At 39.4% G+C, this 25,691-nt stretch overlaps 1 protein-coding gene across 1 annotated transcript in view; it reads left to right on the top strand.

The window, feature by feature from the left end:
- The window catches only part of hace1 (HECT domain and ankyrin repeat containing E3 ubiquitin protein ligase 1), a 30,052-nt gene extending 7,596 nt beyond the window's left edge, over positions 1-22,456 (top strand). The window contains exons 11-24 of the mRNA XM_057340485.1: positions 54-204; positions 1,389-1,696; positions 2,248-2,316; positions 3,031-3,118; positions 3,805-3,916; positions 3,996-4,093; positions 5,898-5,985; positions 6,177-6,326; positions 6,519-6,715; positions 9,140-9,271; positions 19,557-19,655; positions 20,152-20,222; positions 20,795-20,908; positions 21,141-22,456. Coding sequence (XP_057196468.1) covers positions 54-204; positions 1,389-1,696; positions 2,248-2,316; positions 3,031-3,118; positions 3,805-3,916; positions 3,996-4,093; positions 5,898-5,985; positions 6,177-6,326; positions 6,519-6,715; positions 9,140-9,271; positions 19,557-19,655; positions 20,152-20,222; positions 20,795-20,908; positions 21,141-21,243 — 1,780 coding nt within the window. The 3' untranslated portion in view covers positions 21,244-22,456. The remainder of the gene's footprint in view (positions 1-53; positions 205-1,388; positions 1,697-2,247; positions 2,317-3,030; positions 3,119-3,804; positions 3,917-3,995; positions 4,094-5,897; positions 5,986-6,176; positions 6,327-6,518; positions 6,716-9,139; positions 9,272-19,556; positions 19,656-20,151; positions 20,223-20,794; positions 20,909-21,140) is intronic.
- Positions 22,457-25,691: the final 3,235 nt, after the last annotated feature.

Here is a 25,691-nt window from a genome sequence, read left to right on the forward strand (position 1 = left end):
TTTTGTTACAACTTCCCTTTTACAAATCTGTTTCTCTCTATGTTTCGATTCAGTTTGTCCAGTAACTTTGAAGTCCAAACAAAGAGTTTCCTTCGGATTATCCGGATATTCTGTCATGTGTTCTGTCTCGGACCGTCCTCCCCCAACAACGGGAATGACATGGGCTACAACGGCAACAAGACACCTCGAAACCAGGTGTTCAAGGTTAGACAGCACATTAAAACCATGCAATAACTTGAACGAGAATGCTTGCATCGAAATGCTTAAAGAAAAAAATATGGCATAATTGACATCACAGGCAGGCATGGTCATGTTAAATATACAGAATGCTTCTTGATTACCTTCAGTTTGAAGTAACTAGGGCTTGATTAAATTATTGTATTTTTCGGCCTTATTATATATTCTATTTTATTCATATTTTACAGAAGCCCTGAACCACAATGGAAATTTGGTGAAAGATTACATATTTCATGCAGTGTGTAATGTTGCCGTGTGTGAATGTAAGCAGTCTGCCAAGTTGTAAAGCCGAAGGTGAATGAATAAAGTTATTGGCTTGGAAAATAGGAAGTCCACTAATCACGCGAATGAGTCGTGACCCAGTCCGATTCGCGAACCGCCGCGGATTTACGTCACTACATATAGTGACGGACTGCCCTCGAAAACGTCACTCTTCTCCCCCAAGCACTGTAGCTCGTGAGCCTCATTCGCTGTAGACCAATCACAGCAGACTAGACCATCTGACCAATCAAATCAGGTTAGGCTGGCGGAAAGGAGGGGATTAGACAGATAATTCGCTGAACGAATCATTTGAGAGTCAGTCAAGAAGTAAGGTTATAACTGCCTCTTATAACAAAATAATAGTGTTTTACACCTTGTTTGTACATAAACTTGTTGTTGGACACTAAATAAATGAAAAAGGACCTTCAAAAAGGAATATTTACTCTTGAAGAAAAAAAATGGAGTAATGAGAAATTGTTTAATGTAACGTCAATTTTTTACACATTGCGGTTCAGGGCTTCCGTAATACATAATGACTCAAATAGTACTATTGTCAACCATCGTAGTAATTTACAGTCACAATCTAGTTTAAATATTCAATACATTTTTTAATACTGTTTTTTAATTAATATTTGTATCAGTATGCATGGAATTGAACCTTTAACCTTTGCACTGCTTAGGGATCAATCAACATTTAACAAGTTGCAATATAAATATACATTTAATATTCAGTATGTTGCCTGACATATATCATCGATCGCTGTGTAAGGGACAGTATGGACCGGAATAACCACTCCCAGAATCTCTGTTCATTTTGAATGGGCGGGACTATTCTGGTCTTGTCTGAATTTTCTGTTCTGGTTTGGAAGTGATGCCGTTTTGTTTTTTAGCCTCTGGAGCTGTTATGGCACTCTCTGGAAGAGTGGCTGGTTCTCATCTCAACTGAGCTGGACAAGGAATGCAAAGACGTCAACGCGTCGTCCTCAGGAAATGACATCGCCTCGCTTCTTCTTAAAAAGCAGGAAGCTGATAACTCTGTTTCAAGTGAAACCCCCGCACTATTGCTGGACGCCAAAGGTGTGATGAAAACGCCAGAGGGATATGCTCATGGCCAGGATGTCGTGTCTATGATAGCCAATCGCCTGAGTGCTGTGATTCAGGCCTTCTACATGTGCTGTTCCTGTCAGATGCCACACGGGTACGACTAACATTTCTGTCACAGTCCAGCACTAGACAAAAATCTCTTACATTTTCTGATCTTTAAAGATACAGTTTTTACAACTTTCTTGAAATAAGAGTGCACTCTGCAAATTACAGTATGTTCTTTTTCAAGTCCATCAACACCATTTCTTAAAGCTAAATTTCGGTCAGAAATCTTTATGGTTATGTTTGTTGACATATGACCACATTTAAATATCAACACCTATTGAGTATTCAGCACCTCAGCCTGCCCTGATGAATACCAGTGTGTGCAGGTAAACAGAGGTTAGCCGGAAAATAAATCTAGTCATTTACATATAGAAGTCTTAGATTCTTTTTCATTCTAAAGGTTAGAAAGAAGAATGAAAATGAAAATCCTACATCTACACATGACTTAAAGCTTTGTGTCCTCATTCTCAACCACACAAGCCGTCAGTGATGTTCTCCAGTGATAATGTGATTATATATAAATGGTCTAACTATCCATACGCTTTGGATTGAAACGTCTAAAACAGTGCATACTCATCGTTTTTTTTTCTTCTTTTCTAGCATGACCTCCCCTCGATTCATTGAGTTTCTCTGTAAACATGATGAAGTGCTCAAGTGTTTCGTCACAAGGTAATTCAAGAGTGTCTACAGACTAAAACAGATTTGCAATGTATGAATAAGGACCGTTTACTGGTTGCTCCAAAACCAGTAAGAGGTCTTTTAACCTCTTCAACTCTGCCACCCCCGCAGACCTACGGGTGGGTCCAATATTGCATCATCAAATCTAAAAGTTGTTGAGCACAGAACTAGACATTTATGGTATAGAACCTCAGCTTTCCACATAACCCCCCCTCCCCCCGTCCATGTCATACAAATAATATTCAATTTCATATTTATACCACGCAAACTCACAAAACATAAATGTTTATATGTCATAAATATATCAAATGAAAGCTCTATATTGTATATTCTTCTTATAGTAACACGATCTAACACTTAGAGTAACATAACATAACCATAATATGACAATCATTCTCTGTAAAATGAGATCATCATTTATATTCAGGTATGCCTAATTCTGTAAAAACAATTGCAAAATAAGCACCGGAGCTGAAGAGGTTAAAGAAATTCATTGACACGATAGGCTAAATATATGCGTGTCTACTAAACTAATGAATTAAAACAAGTTCATCAAATGTTTACTAATGATGCGTACACTATGTTTAAAAGATCTTAAAATATATACAATAAAATATGTACACTAGGTGTTTGCCAATTTCCTAATCAGTGTCCTAAACCCTGTATTTCACAAGCATCTCTAAATCTCTCATCCGTTGTTTGCAGGAATCCTAAAATCATCTTCAACCACTTTCACTTTCTGCTGGAGTGTCCTGAGCTCATGTCTCGCTTCATGCACATAATCAAGGGACAGGTAAGAGTCATTGTGACTGAAAGAGCTGGTGGAGTTACAGATTAGAACAGTGTTCTGATCAGATATGAACTTCACTGGAGCCTCTGAATAAGTTAAATGACAAAATTAAATCAAAACACGGGAGTTGCAAATGCCCTTTCATGTTGAATTGAACGCAGCTTACACGGCTCTCAGCCATATCGTATAATATCTGGTGAGTTTTCAGCATCTCAGGCACTTTGAGCTTCATTATCCCACAGAGCAGTTTGCTGGAGAAGGCAGCGTTTTGTTAATTACAGAAGTGAAGCTGCTGAATGTGTGATTTCATCCCCTGAGTTATTTCTCTGTGTGCTTCCTGACTTCTGCTCAGTCGGATTCAATTATCCTCCAAGGCTTCTGCATTACAAAACAAAGCCATGCAGATATTACGCTAATGAATTGTGTCTGTATACGAACATTGCTTTTTTATTTATTTCACCATTTAAACGGTTTATCAGATTCATAGTTTGAGCGCAGGCCTGGTTTCATGTGCTGCTTTTCACAATGTGTGTTAGAATGCCATTCATAACATGACGTGAGCGCACATTTGTATTGTTGTCACATACTGAAGACCTCTAGGGCAGATTTTAGTGTGAACTCGTTTTCGCTCTACACGTTTAAAGCTTGAAACGTATCTACATGCCATTGTATTGTTTGCCTTTTCTCAGCCGTTTAAAGACAGATGCGAGTGGTTTTACGAACATCTTCTGGCCGGACAGCCGGACTCTGATATGGTGCACCGGCCAGTTAATGAAAATGACATTCTTCTGGTTCACAGAGGTAAATTAATTTCTACATGATCAAAAGTTCCTGTGCCTTTCACTAGTTCCCGGTTTCATTTACATCTCTTCTCTTTTAGACTCACTGTTTCGCAGCAGCTGTGAGGTTGTGTCCAAGTCATCCAACGAGAAACTGAAACAAGGCATCGCTGTGCGGTTTCACGGCGAAGAGGGAATGGTTAGTATGAACAAATGTCATCCTCATCACACATGTACCTATAGCAGGAGGGTAAAACATCATCATGAGATGCCATGGGTTACCGTGATTTTACCACTGTCAAGGAGTGTCGTTAATTTCATTGGCAAGTGTGAATTACAGTGGTAAAATCATTGTAACACACAACAGCAACATGAATCAAATATGTTAAAGAATATAGATCCCATAAAAGTCTCTGATTATTTAATCATCTTCATGCCAGCCCAGATGTACTATATGATGTTATCCATCACAAAAGTAATCCCAATGACTCAAGAGGCTTGATAAACGTTTTCTGAGGTGAAACCATAAGTGTGATTGTGAACCAACCCAAGAACCAATGAGATTCAAAGTTGTGCCGCCCTACTTGATTTTAGTGCAGATTTGTTCTTTTTTATTTACAGTTTAGCAAAATTCAAAATATGAATCGCACACCTATCATTACACTTCACCCACTAGACCTTAAAGATCACGTATCACACGCAGTTTCTGCCAATCTCATATTAATCTTGAGTGCCTATACAGTAGTATTGCATACGTCGTATCTACGAAGAGTATTTAGTTTGATCAAATTTATAAAAGAGAGATACAGCTGTACAATTATTTCCGTAAAAACACGAGCAGCTAGAGCTGGGACTAGTGGGGAGAGTGATATGGAACTACAGCACGAGCAAGCAACACATCATCACATTAATCTCTTCTGAAGCCCATCTTGATGCAGCGCAGATAACCTTGATGGTAAGCGGGTCTCGCTCGTCGGTTGGCTCGTGGGCCGGCTCTTTCGCTTTCGCCTTGCTGTGCTTTTGTCCAATAGTGATCCAGAATAAGAAAAAACTTTCCGAAACAAGTTGGAGTGCTGGGGGAGTGTATCAACTACAGAAATACTACATCATACGTCCAACTCGTTTTTTAACAAGTTGACCATGTTAAGCATGAGAAGCCAGCACGTTCAACAGTGTAAAGAAGTCAGAATGCATGACATAGCATGATAGCTCCACTTTAACGCACTTGTCATTTGAATTACTTTAATGAAGTGTGTGCTATTCGGAGCCTCACCATGTTGAATGACAGCATATTTTTATCTGAATGAAATTCACAGTCACATTAGCATTGTAGCAATACTAATCTAAACACTCTTGAAATGCGCACAAACAGTATGTAACACGCTGTCTGAAGTGTTCTGTCGTAATATAAATGTATTATTTCCCACAAATTTCATTCATTTTTTACAGTATTTTAATATTTGTAATTAATATTTTTAACCACCAAATTTGGATTAGTTATGCAAAATGGGTATTATTTTAACTTAATTATTTTACTGTCGCAATTGTTAAACCTGTAAGATAATTACAGGCCTGTATGATTCATTTCTACGTAGTATGTAACATAAGCAAACTTTTTTTTTTAAATCAGTATTTAAAGAGAGACCAGAAGTGGCAAATTGTTTATTGTTGCCGGTAAAGAGCTTCAAACCATAGGCTTTGGTTGATGTTTTTGCCAGTGGGCTCTAAGCAGACAGAACAGCATATCAAAATGTCGCTAGAACATATGGAGTAGTCTTTTCTCAAACACGCGGATCAGTCTGTGCTGGGCCGCATGCAGTCGAACACAAGTAAATCACACTGGCGTATCCGTGATGGGCGCCTATGCTGCAAATGTTTGTGGAAAACTGATTTGCTTGAAATGTTCCCCGTGGTAAAAGTGTTTAATGATAAAGTAAGCGGCAGGTACATTCATTTCAGATTAATGCCACGAATAACTTGATTCATTTCGTTCCTTCTCTCAGGGTCAGGGGGTTGTCAGAGAGTGGTTTGACATTCTGTCTAATGAGATCATCAACCCGGACTACGCACTCTTTACACAATCTGCGGATGGTAAATAATGTTCTGTGTTAAACGCAGTTTAGTGAAAGTTGCTAATGTCCCATTGAGTCAATGCTTTCTACAGGTTTGAAGTTTAGATGCACTGAAAGATAAAATTTCCTACTCTTTTAACATGTAGTTACACTCCGTTGTGTTTATGTATACTTTTGCATTTTTGTGTGTGGGTGTTATTTCTTCTACAGGTACCACCTTTCAACCCAACAGTAATTCCTCAGTCAACCCAGATCATCTGAACTATTTCCGATTTGCTGGTCAAATCCTGGGTCTTGCCCTCTACCATCGCCAACTGGTGAACATCTACTTCACCCGCTCCTTTTACAAACACATACTGGGTAACTTGCCTTACTCACGTAATCTTTTATATTGTCTTGAAACAACTACGTGTGCATCACAGTACACATCGTGCAGTGAATTTGCACCTTTTTAAGGAAAATTCAAGCATGCTCGCAAACATGGTTGTTGACAGGAGTGTGTGGAACGTGGATCACGTGTTAAAGGTGTGTTTTTCCGTGTGATCCACACAGGCATCCCAGTGAGCTACCAGGACGTGTCCTCCATTGACCCAGAGTATGCTAAAAACCTCCAGTGGATCCTGGACAATGACATCAGCGATCTTGGACTTGAGCTCAGTTTTTCTGTGGAGACGGACGTGTTTGGAACCATGGAGGAAGTCCCTCTCAAACCAGGAGGCACCACTATTCAGGTTACCCAAGACAACAAAGTGAGTATAAACACCAAATCTGTCTGGTGTAAATATTCAGGAGCACATTTATGGTTCTCAATACACTTTCGTGTTTCACTTTCATTAGTGACAGTTCACCCAAAAATGAAAATTCTGTCGTCATACACTCAGCCTCATGTAATTTCATACCTGTATAAATTACTTTGTTCTGATGAACACAGATAAAGATATTTGGAAGAATGTTAGCAATTTTCAATTCTGTGACATTGACTGCCATAGTAGTAAAAATTAAATGGTAGTCAAAGTTGCCCCAGATTCTTCAAAATATCTCACTTTGTGTTCAACAGAACAAAAAAAGAGACAATATTTTGGATATACAGTGAGGGAAATAAATATTTGATCCCCTGCTGATTTTGTAAGTTTGCCTACTTACAAAGAAATGAAGGGTCTATTTTTATGGTAGGTTTACTTTAACTGATAGAGACAGAATATTTAAAAAAAATCAGGGGAAAAACGTTATAGAAAGGTTATAAATTGATTTGCATTTCAGTCAGTGAAATAAGTATTTGATCCCTGAGAAAAAATAACTTTGTACTTGGTGGAGAAACCCTTAGTTGGTCACCAGGTTTACACATGTGTCAGGATACATTTTAGTCCACTCCTCTGAAAATCTTTAAGGTTTCTTGGCTGTCGCTCAGCAAATTGGAGTTTTAGCCTCCTTAACAGATTCTCTATAGGACTAAGGTCTAGAGACTGGCTAGGACATTTAATGTGCTTCTCCTTAAACCACTCTTTGGTTGTCTTGGCAATATGTTTTGGGTCTTTGTCATGTTAAAGGCACATCCACGACCCATCTTCAGTGACCTAGTTAAGGGGAGTTCTAGTCCAAGATTTTACGGTACACTGGCCCGTCCCTCAGCCCCTCAATACGGTGAAGTCATCCTGTATACCCGTAGCAGAGAAAAAGTCTTAAAGCATAATATGCTTCTCTGTAGGGATGGTGTTTTTGGGGTCATAGTCAACATTTCTCTCCCTCCAAAAACAGGAGTCAATTTTGGTCTCACAGCAGTGCCAGCACTTTCTCCAAAGCCTTTTCTGAATCATCTTGATGTTTATTGTCAAACTTCAGACGAGCCAGGCGGGCCTTCTTGGGCAGGAGGACCTTGCGGGTGCTTCAGGATTTCAATCTATTGCGGCATAGCGTGTTACCAATGGTTTGCTTGCTAACTGTGGTCCCAACTGTCTTGAAATCAATAACAAGCTTCTTCCGTGTAGTTCTGGGCTGATCTTTAACCTTTCTCATGATCATCTTTACCCCATTGGGGAAATCTTGCAGGGAGCTCCCGACCAAGGGCAATTGATAGTTATTTTGTATTTCTTGTATATCCAAATAATCGCGCCAACAGTTGTCTCCTTCTCACCAAGCTTCTGTCTGTAGCCTATTCAAGGTTTGTGCAGGTCTACAATCTTGTCCCTGACATCCTTTAAAACCTATTTGGTCTGGACCATGGTGGTGAAGAGGTTGAAATGGAAGATACAGATTCTGTTGGCAGGCATCTTTTATATACATAACAAGCTGATTTGGGAGTACTCTTAAAGTGACAGGACTAATCTGTGGTCCATATAGGCACATAACCAATCTGTGGAGCCAGAATTCTTGCTAGTTGGTAGGGGATCAAATACTTATTTCACTGACTGAAATGCAAATCAATTTATAACCTTTATATAAAATCCCCCCCCCTGATTTTTACAAATATTCTGTCTCTATCAGTTAAAATAAACCTACCATAAAAATTATAGACCCTTCATTTCTTTGTAAGCAGGCAAACTTACAAAATCAGCAGGGGATCAAATAATTATTTCCCTCACTGTATATGGATGATGTCACAGAACTGAAAATGGCTAACATTCTTACAAATAACTTTCTTTGTGTTTAACAGAACAAAGAAATGTATATAGGTTTGAAACAACCTGAGGGTGAGTAAATGATGACAGAATGTTTATTTTTGAGTGAACTAGCCCTTTAATACTTTCGTTCAGTGAATACGTTGCATCCTATAAAAATTATTAAGGCAGATATATAGTTCAGAGGCTGTGAAAAGTGGAAACACTATGGCCTGGTTTCAAAGACAAGGCTGAGATTAAGCCAGGATTATGCCTTAGTTAAATTAGGCTATTTAAATTGCTTTTGTTAAAATGCAATAGAAAAAACATGTGCATGTGCATCTTAAAACAAAACAATGGCACTGATATATTTAAAAATATGTCAGGGCAAGTTATTTTCAGTTAAGACCGCTCAAAATTCATTTTAGTCTGGGACTAGTCTTAAGCCTTGTCTTTGAAACCGGGCCTATATGAGGTATATGAATATGTAGCATATACAAAAGAGGTAGCTTTGCATCCCTTTAGTCATTCGTGAGCCCACCTCCTAAAGTATCTTGTGTTTGTTTGTGTGTCTGTCAGGCAGAGTATGTGCAGCTGGTGACCGAGCTGAGGATGACCCGAGCCATTCAGCCGCAGATCAATGCTTTCCTGCAGGGTTTTCACACTTTCATCCTTCCCTCGCTCATACAGCTCTTTGATGAATATGAGCTGGTCAGTAGATCCTGCTTCTGTCTTTTTATATTCTCCTGTTGCAGTTTTCATGCTTTTTTTCTCTTCTCTTCCACTCGTGTGCTCAGTTATGGACCGCATCGTGCTGTTGTTCACTATAACAAGGTTTTTCAACTCCAGTCCTCCCAGAATGTTTTAGATTCTCCCAAATGAACACATTAAGTTGAATCGGGTGTAGTAAATGGGGATACGTTTATATTCTGGGGGGTGGCTTTGAGCTGAAAGTGAAAAACCTTGCTCCATAACAATTGATGATAACTGTTAGAATCACAATAAAAGCACCATATAGGTTTTAAAAATAGTAGTCTGTATGACTTTTGACATCATATGGTGGTTTGGATGACAATGTAAAAAGGCAATGTTTGCAAACAAGTTTCTTCTTAACCTCTCAATTCTCGAATCTCGTGCATTGCACGAGATTCGATGTCAATGGATTCATGAGGTTCAGATGTGAAGGTCTATATGACGAACTGATGTATGCGTGAGCTATGAAATCTGCCAGCCAATCGCCTGGCACGCTCACGGTGTGAACTAATAGGTCAGAATCAGGTTCATGGTGTGAGCTCATACGCTCCTGACCTCCTGTGATGTTTAGAGCAGTAAGCTTACAGGCTTCTTATACCGTCATCCATGTCCTACAAACTGATTCAGGCAGTGCACCATCTGAGGGTTTTTTCTGACATTTAACAGCATGGTGGAAAGACGAGTGAATGATATTTTCTTCATTTTTGTAGAATGGTGCATTGGTCTCTGACAAACACCATCTGCTGAGGTGAATGCTGTGGTTGTTATTGTTTAATTTTCTATCAGCTTTTTATGTGGAATCCTGTTTTTGTTATCGACGCATAGAAGCGTGTTTCTAACTAGGTATGCCTTAGCCAAATTGACTCAGGCACACTGGCTTTGTTAGGTCATTAGTGTTAATAAACCGTATGTGTATGGCAGCCCCGTTGCACTTAGCTAGGCTCTGGTCTTCTGGCACCTATTATGAGTCAGTACACTATACATTTAAGCCATCTGGGCCCGTATAAGAATCCTCTAAAACAAGCTCTTAATTTAGCTTTAAACTTCTATGTAGGAGTCTTAGCTTAAACGCGATTCAGGACCAATCTGAGAGCAACTCTGCAAGGAAAAGACAAAAACTTTGGTGCATGTCTCTTTAAATGATAATGCATTACAGTAAACCCCACCCCCCTTCTCTCCGGTGTGTCAACACAACACAGGTGCAGTGGCAATGATTTAGCTAAATGATATTTCCTGAATTCCTCTGTGGTTAGTTTCCTCTTAAACATCTCAAATCATTTGTCCGGAGACAAAAAAATCAGTCACAGCAAACAGCGCATCCTAATGTATGCTTACCTAAAATCCACGGAATCCACTGCAGATCTCAGCGGAATTACATGGATTTTAGCGCTTGTCATTGACAAGTTATAACGTTACACACACAACGTGAGAGCTAGTTTGCTGTGACAGATTTATCAGCCTAAGCACGAATGATTTGAGACGTTTAAAATGAAACTAACCCCAGTGTTCGCCCCTGTTCATTAGCAAAACAAACAGCTTGCCGCAGCTAAACATATTAATGCACATAATTACAGTAAGTTTAACACTGGCTTTGAATGTTCTATTTAGCCTGTGACTGACTTAGCTCCCTTCGCTATCATATGCTAACGTTATCCTCCTATATATACGGTACATTTACGTCAATTCAGACTGTTGATAAATATTACTTACATTGGCAGTTTTGTCTCGTTCAGTCGGTCTCTATCCCTCTTGAGGAACAACATTGAAGCTAATCCTGCTGGTAAAAGCAGGTTTTTACTTATGGTTTCTGGTGGATTTCCACTAAAAATAAAATAAATCCACTCCTGTCTCTTCCTAGGTTTGGACTCTGTGCAGCGACTACATTGCATGTTGTCCACGAACTTTAGCCATGGCATCACGTACACCGCTGTCGCTTGTGAAAACAACAATGGCGGAGCGCAGTGGGTGGAACTTAAGGGGCGGTAACATTATAATAAAATCCGCTTTGGACGTCACAATCGGAGCGAAATCTGAACGGCTCAATTCTCACGCAGGGAAAGGCACACCAAAACAAACTTACTGGGTTCTTATTTTTCACGTTTTCTGGGTTGCTAGATGCACCGGGGACCCGATTATAGCACTTAAACACAGAAAAAGTGGGGTTTTCATCTGATGTCTCCTTTAAGGGTTAAGATGCGTTAAGAATTACTTTTTTCTTTACTAGGATCCTTTCTGTAATTTTAAGGGGAAATGCCCACATTTCTAAGAATCTTCTTAGAACTTTTTCACTAGGAGCAACTCTTTGCGCTAAGATTTTTCATGAATACTGGCTCAGGTCATTAGTGTGACCAAGTTGTAAACATGTTTTACAGTGTTGATTTGTGTTTATTTTTTGCAGCTGCAAGAACGTCTTCAATGTTCAGAAGATGTAAGAATTGCATTTGCAAGTAGTAGTCTTTGTACTTCAGAACTAGTTCACCAAGACTAACTATCAGGGCCCATATTCTTAAAGCTTCTTAGAATCCTCTAAGAAAGTTCTTAATTTAGCTTAAAAACTTCTACATGGGAGTCTCAGCTTAAAATCGATTCAGGACCAATCTGAGAGCAACTTTGAGCAAGGAAAAGACAAAACCTTTTATCTTAGTGAGGAGGCGGGGCTGACCCCGTTGCTATGTGTGACATAGTCTTTTAAAGACTGTGATTGGTTGGTTGACCAAGAAGGAAAAAAGAGCGCTTTTAAGTATAGGGTCATTAGTTCGAAATTGCACATGTATTTTGTCCTGTTTTACCGTACGCACAGGCACACACACACGCATATACAGTATATACAGTATATACTGTATATTCTTTATTTTTATTTTTTATTTACCATGCTGTTAATATCAACTTATTTGATAGAAAATGAACAGTGACACAATAAGTTTCTGTAAGTGCTGTAATTGTTTGTGTGATCACTATAGAAGGTTGTGACAGAACCAAATCATCTCTGCTGCATAGCTGCATTTCTCCAGTTGCTAAATATGTTAATGTAGTGATTTCTAATAGTTCTGGCGCTATGACATTTCTGCGCTGTCTTGGAGATGCTAGCGTGTCTCTAATAGGATCGGCCACAAACATGAACCCTGCACGATCTAATGTGTTGTGTCTTAATAACTCGCTGTCATTCAATTCAATGTAATTTTATTTTATAGCACTTTTACAATTTGCATTGCATCAAAGCAGCTATTCAAGAAAACCAAAACCAAGATAATCAAAAGTTGAACACACACACACACGCACACGCACACACACACACGCACACACGCACAGGCTTTGGTTGACTATCCCTGTGGGGACAGTCCATAGGCGTAATGTTTTTATACTGTACAAACTGTATATTCTATCCCCTATCCCTAACCCTATCCCTAAACCTAAAGATCATAGAACACTTTTTGCATTTTTAGATTTGTAAGAAATATTGTTCTGTACAATTTATTAGCTTTTTTGCCCATGAGGACCTCAATTTTGGTCCCCACAGTGACACGAGTCCCCATGTGTTGGTGTGTATTCAGGTTTAGGTCCCCACCGGGATATACAAACGCACACACACACACACACACCTTGATCAACCTTGAAAGTAATATGGAAATTGTCATGCATTGCAACACATTTCTTCTCACTTTCCGTGTTTCGTCCATTTTCTCTGCTGCTAAAGAAACTCTTAAGTATCTTAAAAGTCCTGCTCGCTACTCCTAAAATTTTTTACCTTAAGAGCTCTTTTAAGGGTTAAGACGCTTTATGAATTCATTTTTTCTTTATTAGGATATTTCCTATAATTTTAAGGGGAAACGCCCCCCATTTCTAAGAATTTTCTTAGAATTTTGTCACTAGGAGCAATTCTTTGCGCAAAGATTTTTCATGAATACGGGCCCAGAACTTTTCATCAGCAAACTAAAAATGTCAAGACTGAATTTATGCATTGATCGGTTCATGTATGTGAATTGTGTGGTATTGCGCACAGTCATATGATATGGTGTTCTTGTTATGTGAGTGTATATGCATTCATTTTATTGCATTCAATATAGGGCTGCAACTAACGATTATTTTAATTGTCGACTAATCTAACGATTATTTTTTCGATTAGTCGACTAATCTAATGATTGTTATTTTTATTAATCTAATAAAGATTTTTTGGATTACCTTATCAATCCTTTGGCAAACTTTGCAAATAAACAATAAGTTCTAGTATTTTCTTACATTATAAAGCAAATCATACTTTTTACTCCACTACATCTTATAAATAAATATTGTTGTTTTAACATTTTAATACGCGTTTACAGTCACTATCTTCTTTTAATTAAGTAGTTTTCATTTTAAAAGTAAAAAAGACAGATTTTTAATGTACTTAAGTACTGTATTAAAGGTAAAAAAAGAAAAAACTTAGCTCTGTATACTGTGGTAGGCTATATGAGTTTTTTTTATTGCACTTATGCTTTTTGTTGTCCTTATGTTGTTCCAATTGCTTCCATTGTTTCCCTCATCTGTAGGTCGCTTTGGATAAAAGCGTCTGCTAAATGACTAAATGTAAATGTAAAAACATTTAAAAATGTGTTTATGAAATACTAGAGCATGATATATGCTCTGTATTTTTTCCTCCAAGTAATATCCGACTCTATTTTCAGTCTCATAATGTAATTGAGTAAAAGAAAAAATACTACTATCTGTCTAAGTTTATTGTACAAAACTATCACTGTATAAAAGACTCTAATGCAGAGTGGCGTTAAAGCAAGCCCGTGCACCCTGAACTCAAAATGATGCGCTTAATGCATTCGCTTCGTTATTTACCGTTATGCGCTTAAAGCACATACTCCTTCTGAAGTCCCGGGGATCATTTTGCTTCCCAAAGTAAATAATAGTTAGAACACAACGAGAAGAGATGATATGTTACATGTTTAACACATAGGCTACGTTCATACAGCACCAGAATACGGTTGTCAGTCTAGTATTTGAGTCCTTAATACGGTTGTGTTCACACGCAGTTCGGTTATTTACGGGTGTGACAACCATATTCTGTAACCGAACTCACACCTGTAAATCTTCGGGACTCACAACCACATTTGCGGAGAAGCCCTGCTGTGTGAACGGAATCGTACTAGACAACTAGTTGTCTATCGCGTCACTCGTCATTCTCTGTCACGTACGGTGCACTAAGATGTCTGCAAACAGCGGTGCAGAAGTGCCTTGTAATGTTATGCACAGCCAATCTTCCGACCTTAAACAACAGCGCTATAATGCGACATTATATAATGTTAAGTGTTCGTAGACGCCAGTGTAACGGCAGCCCTCTTATGTAAACATACTGCACGCATATGAGTCTTGCGATTTTTATTTATTTGTTGTAGTGCAATAAATGAGGTCACACGCAAAAATAACACTTTAAACGCGATATGGAACTTTTAATAGAGTGTTAAAGATAAAAGCTTAATATAACGTTAAGTGTGTGATAAATGTGTGTAGAAAAGGATTTTCTTCAGTTGTTTCAGTTTAATTATTCACCAGTAGGTGGCGGCAGCACCTCACCGGTCATAAAGCCATACTTTTGCAGGATCTTACATGAAGTAATGAGCGAGACTAACTGCGAGTGTTTGGCTTGGTTAAACATGCGACTGCCGTCACTGATGTTATATTAATTCATTTTGCAGATTAAAACCAACTTTAAATATGTAAACCCCCTTGTAAAGTCTTCTGTGTACACTAGGAAGTATTACACACGCCTACTTTTTTGTACACCTCCAAGTCCATTGCATTCTTTTGACAATCTATGCTATTCGCGTGAGTCACTATGGTTACAGGAGGCGCGTGCAGATAAAATACAGGCTCGAGTTCGGTTGCTCGTTCATACAGACAGTATTGAAGCTGCAACTGTAAGCCGCTGTGTGAACAGGACATTTTGAGACTCACACCTGTAAGTAAATACGGTTGTCAATCCTGAAAAGTGACTGTATGAACGTACCTATAGTGCGTTGCATCAATCCAACAGTTTACAGTTAAATCAGAGGTTTAAAAAGAGTTATTTCGTATGAAGACGCAAAATATTCAGACCGCTTCCAGTAAGCTAAGCTACACTCAGCGAGTAACGTTAACTCACAGTCTCTAGCAAAATACATTTTAAACAAAACCATAGACTATCATCTTGTCATTATGAAGAATAATGAAAACATCGGAACATCTTGGAAAGAGTAGCGTCCTGACCGTCACCGTACACACACATGGTGACTGGAAACAGCACCAGCGGAGGTCAGAGTTTCTTAATTATGCTATATTGGTTTATTCCTCGCATAAAGCTATCGAATGACATAAAAAGTGCATTGGTGGTTTCATGATAGTTAGTCATTTTTGAAGCTTAAGAGTAATTTAAGCAGGGTCACAATCTGCAAAGGTTCACATACAGTAACTTACACTAGTACAATAGCGTTAATGTAAATCATGTAAATAGTGTTAAAATAAAGTAATTTATTATGAAAGTCTACATCTACGTGCCCCTCTCCGTCTGTTTGTGATTGCGTGTCCATGCTGTGTGTGATGATCGCATTCCGGTGTTCTGTCAATTTATGCTACCCATAGAATTTTGCTACCCTCTGTTGTGATTGGGTTGGGGGAGGGGTAACTTGGGTGTAAGGGTTGGGTTGGGGGAGGGGTTAGTCCTGTTTTGTATGGAGGTAGGAATTCCTCCGTCCATTCACTAATTTACTGCGTCCGAGGCTCTCGATCGCTGTTTGTCGGGTGTATTATACTTTCTCTTGTTCTGCTGATTAACTTGATTAACGCCCGGGAACAGAAACCGCTATTACAGCAGATAAACGTAAATAATACGTAATCGACGTAATCGACGACGTCGACGCATCACTGCAGCCCTAATTCAATGTAGCAGCAAACAATTCTTTTAATTTTTCACAGAAGAAATCTCAGTAACACTTTACTTAAAGCCTTATGTATAATGCATTATAAGGGGTTGTTAAAGGATATGATGCTGTCATGGTACAGAAACGGTACACTTTATTGTTCATAATAAAGGCAACACAATAATGTCCGTGGTGCCACTGGCAGGAGATAGTCCACGGGAGGGTGCTCGGTCCGATGCGAAGATCCGCTATGGAGAGAAGCGGCACCCGTGAAGGAGGAGCCGCCGAGCGTGGCTGGAAAGGTGGAAGGAGAGGTCCGGGCCTAGGAGCGCTGCGGGGCAGAGAGTAAAAATAACAGAAAAGGAGGCTAAGCAGGGGACAAAGTAAACCAGCTTCGAGGAGCCACCAAAATGGGAAATCACTAAGAGCAATACTAGGACTAGGATCAAAAAGGCTTCTACGGTACTAGACACGCTAGCACCGGGGCAGTCAGAATTGGCGTAAGTAACAAGCACGGTCTGACACAAGACGAGAGGACGAAAGGGGATAAATAGGAAAGTCTACAAATAAGGAATAAGCTGCAGGTGTGGGGTAAATACGAGAACAGGGGAGTGTACTAATTAGAAAAGGAGCTATGGGTGAGAGTGATGAGAGCTGGTGAGTGGGGATAGCCTGACAGGGAAACACGAGGGCGGGGCGAATGACGCAGACACCGGACACGTGGAGAGCTGTCAAACGGCACTCCACATGTTCGACAAAACAAAACACAAACCACGCACGACACAGACTCCAAGAAGGCCGGGATCACGACAGTACCCCCCCAGTAGTGCCACTGAGCACTTAGGGAGGGGGCTCACCTCGTCTCCGGTGGAAGTCCACGACCAACGACCTATCCAGAACGTCACGAGACGGCACCCAACACCTTTCCTCTGCGCCATAACCCTCCCAGTCCACTAAGCACTGGAAGCCCCTGCCACGGTGACAAACATCAAGAAGTTTCCTGATGGTGTACGCCGGGGACCCGTCCACCAACCGCGGGGGAGGGGGGACGGGACGACTGCTGGCGGAGTTGAGATGAGACGTGACCGCTGGTTTAACCCTGGAAACATGAAAGACAGGGTGAACTCGACCAAGATTAGGGGGAAGTTTGAGCCGGACGGCCACCAGATTAACCACCTTCGTGATGCGGTACGGCCCAATGAACCTGGGGGCCAAGTTCTTAGAGGGTGCCCGGAGAGGCAGGTCCTTGGTAGAAAGCCATACCCGCTGATTACAAACATAGGGCGGAGGAGAGACCCGGTGACGATCGGCCGCTGCTTTGGTCCTCTGGGAGGTTCGGGCCAGAACCCCTCTGGCTCTCGTCCAGGTGCGGCGACAGCAGCGGACGAAGGCCAGAGCAGAGGGGACCGCAGCCTCAGGTTCCTGGGAGGGAAACAGGGGGGGTTGATAACCAATAAAACATTCAAAAGGAGACATACTTGATGAGGAAACTGGGAGGGAATTGTGGGCGTACTCGACCCAGGAGAGCTGCTGGCTCCAGGAGCAGGGGTTATGAGATGTTAGACAGTGGAGCTTACGTCCGAGATCCTGTTTGGCTCGCTCACACTGCCCATTGGTCTGAGGGTGAAAACCTGAAGACAGACTCGCTGAGGCCTCGATCTGGCTACAGAACTCTTTCCAGAACCGGGAAGTGAACTGAGGACCCCTATCGGACACGACGTCAACCGGTAACCCATGGAGACGAAAGATGTGGTCCACCAACAGTTGAGAGGTCTCCCGGGCGGATGGCAGCTTGGGCAGGGGAATGAAATGAGCCGCTTTGGAGAAGCGGTCCACCACCGTGAGGATGACTGTGTTGCCGCCAGAGGGAGGGAGGCCCGTGACAAAATCCATGGCGATGTGTGACCAAGGGTGGACGCCTGGTGGCCAAGCATTGCTCCCTGCTGCTGTAGCGCGTTGCGCAGATGGTCCGCGCCCGCTGAGTCTGGTGAATGGTCAGACCGTTCTGTCATGGTACAGAAACAGCAGACTCAGTTGCGGGTGAAACAGTATACTTTATTGTTCAGAATAAAGGCAACACAATAATGTCCGTGGTGCCACCGGCAGGAGATAGTCAACGGGAGGGTGCTTGGTCCGATGCGAAGATCCGCTATGGAGAGAAGCGGCACCCGTGAAGGAGGAGCCGCCGAGCGTGGCTGGAAAGGTGGGAGGAGAGGTCCGGGCCTAGGAGCGCTGCGGGGCAGAGAGCAAAAATAACAGAAAAGGAGGCTAAGCAGGGGACAAAGTAAACCGGCTTCGAGGAGCCACCAAAATGGGAAATCACTAAGAGCAAGACTAGGACTAAGATCAAAAAGGCTTCTATGGTACTAGACACGCTAGCACCGGGGCAGTCAGAATTGGCGTAAGTAACAAGCACGGTCTGACACAAGACGAGAGGACGAAAGGGGATAAATAGGAAAGTCTACAAATAAGGAATAAGCTGCGGTGTGGGGTAAATACGAGAACAGGGGAGTGTACTAATTAGAAAAGGGGCTACGGGTGAGAGTGATGAGAGCCGGTGAGTGGGGAAAGCCTGACAGGGAAACACGAGGGTGGGGCGAATGACGCAGACACCGGACACGTGGAGAGCTGTCAAACGGCACTCCACATGTTCGACAAAACAAAACACAAACCACGCACGACACAGACCCCAAGAAGGCCGGGATCATGCCATGATGCATTATAATTGTTCATAATGTGTGTTGTAATACATTAAGGGGTGGTTTCCCGGACAGGGATTATTTTAAACCAGGACTAGGCCTTGGTTAAATTAGGATATTTAAGTAGTTTTTAAAAACATACTTTACAAAAAGACATTAATGGTGAGCATCTTGAGACAAAACAATCACATTTATATATTTCAAGATTTGTCAGTGCAGGTTGTTTTCGATTAAGACATCTCTAACATTTTAAGTTAGTCTTGGACTAGGCTTAAGCCCTGTCCAGGAAACCGCCCCTAAATGTTGTTGTAAAGAATTATAATCTAATTAAAAATGCAAAGTGTAACAACGAATCGATAAGTGTTAGAATGTATTAACTGTAGTTACAATTATTCATGAGACAATACAATGCATTATAATGTACATTAGTAAAAGTAGTTACATTAAAACTACTTTTATAATGCAAGATTCATTTATGCTTTAAGTAAAGTGTTACCCAAAATTCTACAGGTTTGGGCAAACATGGACTTGAATAAGAGATCAGAGAATTGTACTTTTGGGGTAATATATTCCTTTCACATGGATGGTTTGTTAGGATTGTGTGAGTAACCCGGAGCAGAGTATTGCATTATGGCAATGTTATTTGTGTTTCTGTCTGGGTAGGAGCTGCTGTTGTCGGGTATGCCTGAAATTGATGTAATGGACTGGAAGAGGAACACAGACTACACTAGTGGATATGACATGCAGGAGCCAGTTATACAGGTATTCCTGTAGCACCAGCTCGTGCACACACACACATGATGCTGTTACACACACACACCAGTGGGTGATATAAGCAAAAAAATGGTGTTCTTAACATTTCATATTATACATTAGGTACATTTCTATGTAAACGTGATTTTTAAAAGTACATTACAGAAAACGATCATGGCAAAGCCATCAGAATGCACATTCCACAATATGCTGCATAGAAATAATGTGGCAGCACTTTGTTTTACAGTCCTGTTTCACATGTACATACTGTGTACTTACTGTATAACTGTGTAATTACTGCATACTAACCCTGAACCTAACCCATATTAAACAAATGTAGTTAACAGTTTGCTAAGCACACTGAACATGCACATATTCTAAAATAAAGTGCAAGCAATCATGCTCTGAAATGTCTAAAGTTTTATCAGTTTATCGTATATATCAGTTCTTTTGATATACTTCTGCACTTATTTAGTTTCTTGAGTCTAACCTGTTTGTGTTGCAGTGGTTCTGGGAAGTGGTTGAAAATCTTACACAAGAAGAAAGAGTCCTTCTATTACAGTTTGTTACAGGAAGGTATGTACAGTTATTTTCTCATGCCACTTGTATTTATGCATTTTAAAGTCTCATAATTTAAATATTTTCCACTGATTGTTATAATCTTATATATACAGTATACATATATATATATATATATATATATGAAGAGATTGGTTCCAAAATGAGATAACTCATGTTTTTTTTTTTTGCGCATTCCATTTAATATCAATCAAACTGCAGTTGGTTTGTTTTGATTTGAGCCATAATAACAAAAAAAATACAGCTAACTTACACAATAAAACACGATAAAAACATTATAGCATATTAAAAAACATGATTTTTGAAAAATATAAAAAACAGAGTTATCTCATTTTGGAACCAAACTCTTCATATATATATTATATATACTGTATATGTATATAAAATATAATTATGTATTAAATAAATATTATATTAAAAGATTTACATTTCTTCTTTCTATATTGTGGAAAGGATCAACAAATTTACACATGTTAGCTAATTTTATCTTAGATATTTTATCTCAGGTTTATGTTGTACATAAGAAAATGTGGGAGTTTTGCCTCTGATTTTGTCCTCCATTCTGTCAGTTCAAGAGTTCCTCATGGAGGATTTGCTTTTCTAATGGGTGGCAGTGGTCTACAGAAGTTTACTATTGCTGCTGTGCCATACACATCCAACCTATTGCCTACCTCCAGTACATGGTAAAACCATCACACATAATACAGTGTTATTCAGATAGGAGCACTAGAGGGCAATGTGGCTCTTCTCATGTTTCTCAGCTATGAGATACAAACACAGAGCTGCTTTGTAATGTGATGAAGCATCGACTCACAAAGACTAACAAACAGAAAATGCATGTAATGAAAAACTGCTCTTATGGTGTAGCATCACTCACCTGTCTATCTGTCTGTCTGTATGTGTTTGTTGACCTAGCATCAACATGCTGAAACTTCCAGAATATCCCTGCAAGGACGTCCTGCGTGATCGCCTGCTGGTCGCACTGCATTGTGGGAGTTACGGCTACACTATGGCATGACGCTGGCATGTGTGTTTGCAGGGCGTCTGCTCAAAGGACACACAACGCACACATTAGACAGTTCAGGGATTCTTCAGCACTCCTCATTTAATAGACTTTCATCACGTTTAGATTTTTCCTATGGGACCGAAACACGTCAGTTAATAAACTTGATAAATAATAATACTTCAAGCACTGTATCTGTTGTGTATGGGTGACTTTAATACATTTCATTTCAACCATCAAAAGAAAACATATTTCACATACAGGAAATGAACCCAACTTTAGGACCATTAAGGAATTATTTTGATGGAAAAACAGACATTTGTCTTTAATGTAGTACAAAATGCTATTTCAATACTTAGAATTAGGGATGAAAATGTGATAAACTGTCATATTTTCCTTTCTTTTGATATTGCTTTGAAATATAACCGAGACATGTTTACACACATTTTGTGAGATTCACTCATATAGCTTTAGCCAATGACTGAAACCGAATGGTCTGTGTTATATGCAATAGTTATTTTACAGGTCATTTTACGTGAATTCCAGGCTGTATTATTTGTTATTTGATGCTCACACCGTGGTTGAATTGCGTGTGTGTGTGTGTGTGTGCGTGCGGATGCATGCAAGACAGTGACATATTTATAGCTTTCATCACAGCTGATAAAAAGCCAACATATTCTTGAATATCAGCGTGTTCCTGAGAATAGCAGTTTATTTCATGAAGCATTGTATTGGTCTGATGTGTGACATTTAATTAGTGGTATAATAGGTTCTGTTGTATTTCCATCGTCATATATTTTTGTGTTTAGTTATACACTGAATGGGGTTGTCGCATAGTCTGTGAATGCTTAGTTTTATATAGTGTATGATTTGTTTCATGTGCAGTAATGTTATTTTTTAAATGTATCAAATCATGTTTTGGTTGTGCCAAATATTTTGAGAAAGACATCATATAGTTTCCTCTTTAATGTGAATGATCTTTCTACAGTATGCTGGCAACATTATTTTGAAAAAGGGAAATCTTATCATTTAGGAATGTACTATATCATCTTTAGCACTGTTGTAGGTGATTTCTGTGATACTATGAAACTGTACATATATATAAATCTATTTATTCTGATTGATCATGATTTGAAATTCTCATTTGTTTTGTAACAAGTGTGTAAACTATAATCTTTTGGTTATTTTCCGGGGGGCATCGCAAAGATTAAAGTCTGCATTTTATTATACAGAAAGCTGCTTGTTATTATGATCTGTTTGTGTATGTTTAACTATTGTTTGCACTGCAGTGTTACAGGGTCACAGGCATAGTGTACCAGTCCAATACTACAAAGGCAACAATTCGAAATACTAATAAGCACAACCCTGTAATAATATTTACACTGCACACAGGCACAACATTGGCTTTGATTTCATTCTGCTGGAGCTCAGCATATTAATACCAGCTGATACTTAAACTCGACCAGGCATCTTACACAAAGTGCCATTCATCGATTTCTACCCAGTATTACCATAGTGTGCACGAGGCCCTCGGCGGTTGGCAAAAGCACTGTTTTGATATCACCTGCTCGTAATGGCAATACTATTGTAATTGCAAGCTGCTCTCCATGGCAACGCAGCATCCAGAGCAAGAGCGACTCAGCATGGGGGCTTGCCTGAAGCTGGGACAGATGCGAACTAAACATATGTCACCATGACAGCCAAGCAAAAACACAGCTGAGTATTGGAGAGCGAGAGAGAAGCAGAGAAACTAGATGAAATGGAGTATATGTGTGAGTGGTTGTGTACCCCAATGGACAGATGGAGCAGATACAGATTGTACTTTTCATGCCATTGTGCTTTTCTCCAGTTTTGCTTTGTCCACACCCTGTTGTGTGATATGTATGACTTTAACTCTTGGGTCCCATTCCACTGCAATCTGTTCCAGTTCAGCTGAAGTTCTAGCCCATGAAATTGAATAGATGGGGGAAGGTTGTGCCTTATTCATCCATCCAGCTCTTTCCATGTCAAACTTCTAATACGTGTGTATAGTAATCAACCCGTAGAGTGAAAGGTGGTCTATAAAATGTGGAGAGAGCGATACATTAGGATCCTCGTTCCTCTCAAGCTAATGGTACGATAAGAAATCACATTTAGTTGCTGTGACGTCAACCCTCTAAAAATGTCCCCGGGTAAAACCTCTACTGTTATATTAAGAAATATCAGCAATTTATATGTTACTACAAATGAATGATTTTTAATCCCAACACACAGATTTATTTGAATGGTCACCACAGAAACAAGAATGAAGAGGTTTGCGGCCTTCACCAGCGGGGCTAACTGAAAAAGACTAACCAGATAAACCCTGACCTTTGGATTAAGTTCTCCCCTTTATATTTATAAAATGGTTTCTGAAAAATGCTGTTACAAACACATCCTTTCCTATAAAAAACACACCCCTGTCAAAATAACAAACACTTATTATTAAATTAGAATTAATTTATTATTATTATTATTATTGTTTATTATTAATGTATTATTGTTATTATTTTTATTGTTACTTTATTATTGTTGTTGTTATTATTATTATATTCATTATTATTAATAATAAATTCTTTGTTTTCAACAGCTTTTCTCAAAAAACGGTTTCAACACGGACGCATTCTTTTAGTATTTTCCAACTACCATTTTTGTTTTCAAGGCATGAGATTGTAGTGGCGGACTTAAACCCTTTGTTCTTCATAGTACACTGGTAGAGAGCTCTGATGAAGAAAATTTAAACTTGCTCATGGCACGTGACCTTAATCGTTATGCAGTTTTTATCTCAGGATAATAATCAGAACCCCTCTTGGTAAAATAACCTGTGACAGTTTTGTGAAAGTGGGTGGTTGTTTTGAATAGACACATTAAAAGAAATTGATTGATTAAAAAATGTAATTAAAATGATTGAATGTTAATTGCACCATTTTTACCTATGTGAATGGGCCTTAAATCTTAAAATTGAGGTATTGTGCGGAGGCTGAGCATTTTTGTTTAATGTACCTCTTCAGAGGTTCTCAGGCTTGAACTTTAGCATCATATCTTAAAGTGCAGCATAGACATGCATTATCTCTTGCAGTGTTGTGCAAGTTTCTTCCAAACTGTAATACATTACAGATTACTTGTTACTGTTACTTAAAAGTAATCCCTTACCTTGCAATATTACTGTCTCAGAATTGTAATACGTTACATGACTCCTGTATTACTTTTGAGTTACTTTCACCAAAATAACTACAGAAGTTAACATTCTAAAATGACAAAATACTTTTTGCCAATCAACCTCTTTATTAGACTGCTGATTTCTTGAATTAACTAGGCAAAACAAAAATAAATACAAAAAATACTAAGATTAAATGCATTTAAATACAAAATACTATTACAAAATAATAGTATTTTGTATTTCAAATGGATGAATTTGAAACACTGCCCATCCATGCAGTCTAATAAGGAGGTTGTTTGGCAAAAAGTATTTTAGTTTGAAAATACAAAAATACTAGGGTTATATTTATTGCTATATTTACTTATGTGAATGGTTTCCTAGGTATTGTATATATTTTTTGTTCTGTTGAACTCAAAAGATGTTTTGGGAGATTTAGGAAAGCAAACAATTCCTGGTCACCTTTGACTACCATTATAATTTGTTCTGCTATGGTAGTCAATGATGCCAAAGAATTTTCAGTTGCTAACATTCTACCAAATATCTTTGTGTTCAACCGAACAAAGAAATTTATACAGGGTTGGAACAACTAGAGGGTGAATAATCCATAACATTCATTTTTGGGTGGAGGGTCCCTTTAAAAAAGATCTCACGTGTGCTCGAGGCCACGCACGGAAATGGACAAGAAACGTCTTTTCTCTTCAGACATGCAAAAACTTGCTTAAGAAATAAGCATGGTTAAATGTATTGCATATGTATGTGTACAAGCACGTCAATGTTTTAGTTGTTCTAGACTGCGTGTAGCGCTGCTCAAACGTGATAAAAACATAATTCGGATGCATTGTCTAATACCACTGCTATATTTTCCTCTTTGGTTGATCCCTGTACTGTAGCCTGCCCCTGAAAGCACACATACATCTGGTTTACGTCTATTTGATGTCTGCATTTACATCTGCAAGACATCTACAATACATCGTTTGCTCATCTGCAATACGTCTCGGAGATGTCTGCTGTCAGACGTCATATAGACATCTAGAAGATGTCTGTAAGATGTTTATGATTTAGAATGGATGTAAAACGTCTTGGTTACGGATGTAACCTCGGTTCCCTGATGGAGGGAACGAGACGTTGTGTCGAACCGACAGAATGGGGTTTGTCTTGAGAACCTATCATCTTCTGAGTATTTAGAAAAGGCCAATGAAAATTGGCGAATGAAATTTGCATGCCGGGCTCCTCCCCGGATGTCCGGGTATAAGAGGGAAGCCGGCGTGCTCATTCATTCACCTTT

The sequence above is a fragment of the Triplophysa rosa genome, linkage group LG8 (assembly GCF_024868665.1).
Source record: "Triplophysa rosa linkage group LG8, Trosa_1v2, whole genome shotgun sequence".
Taxonomy (NCBI): Eukaryota; Metazoa; Chordata; class Actinopteri; order Cypriniformes; family Nemacheilidae; genus Triplophysa; species Triplophysa rosa.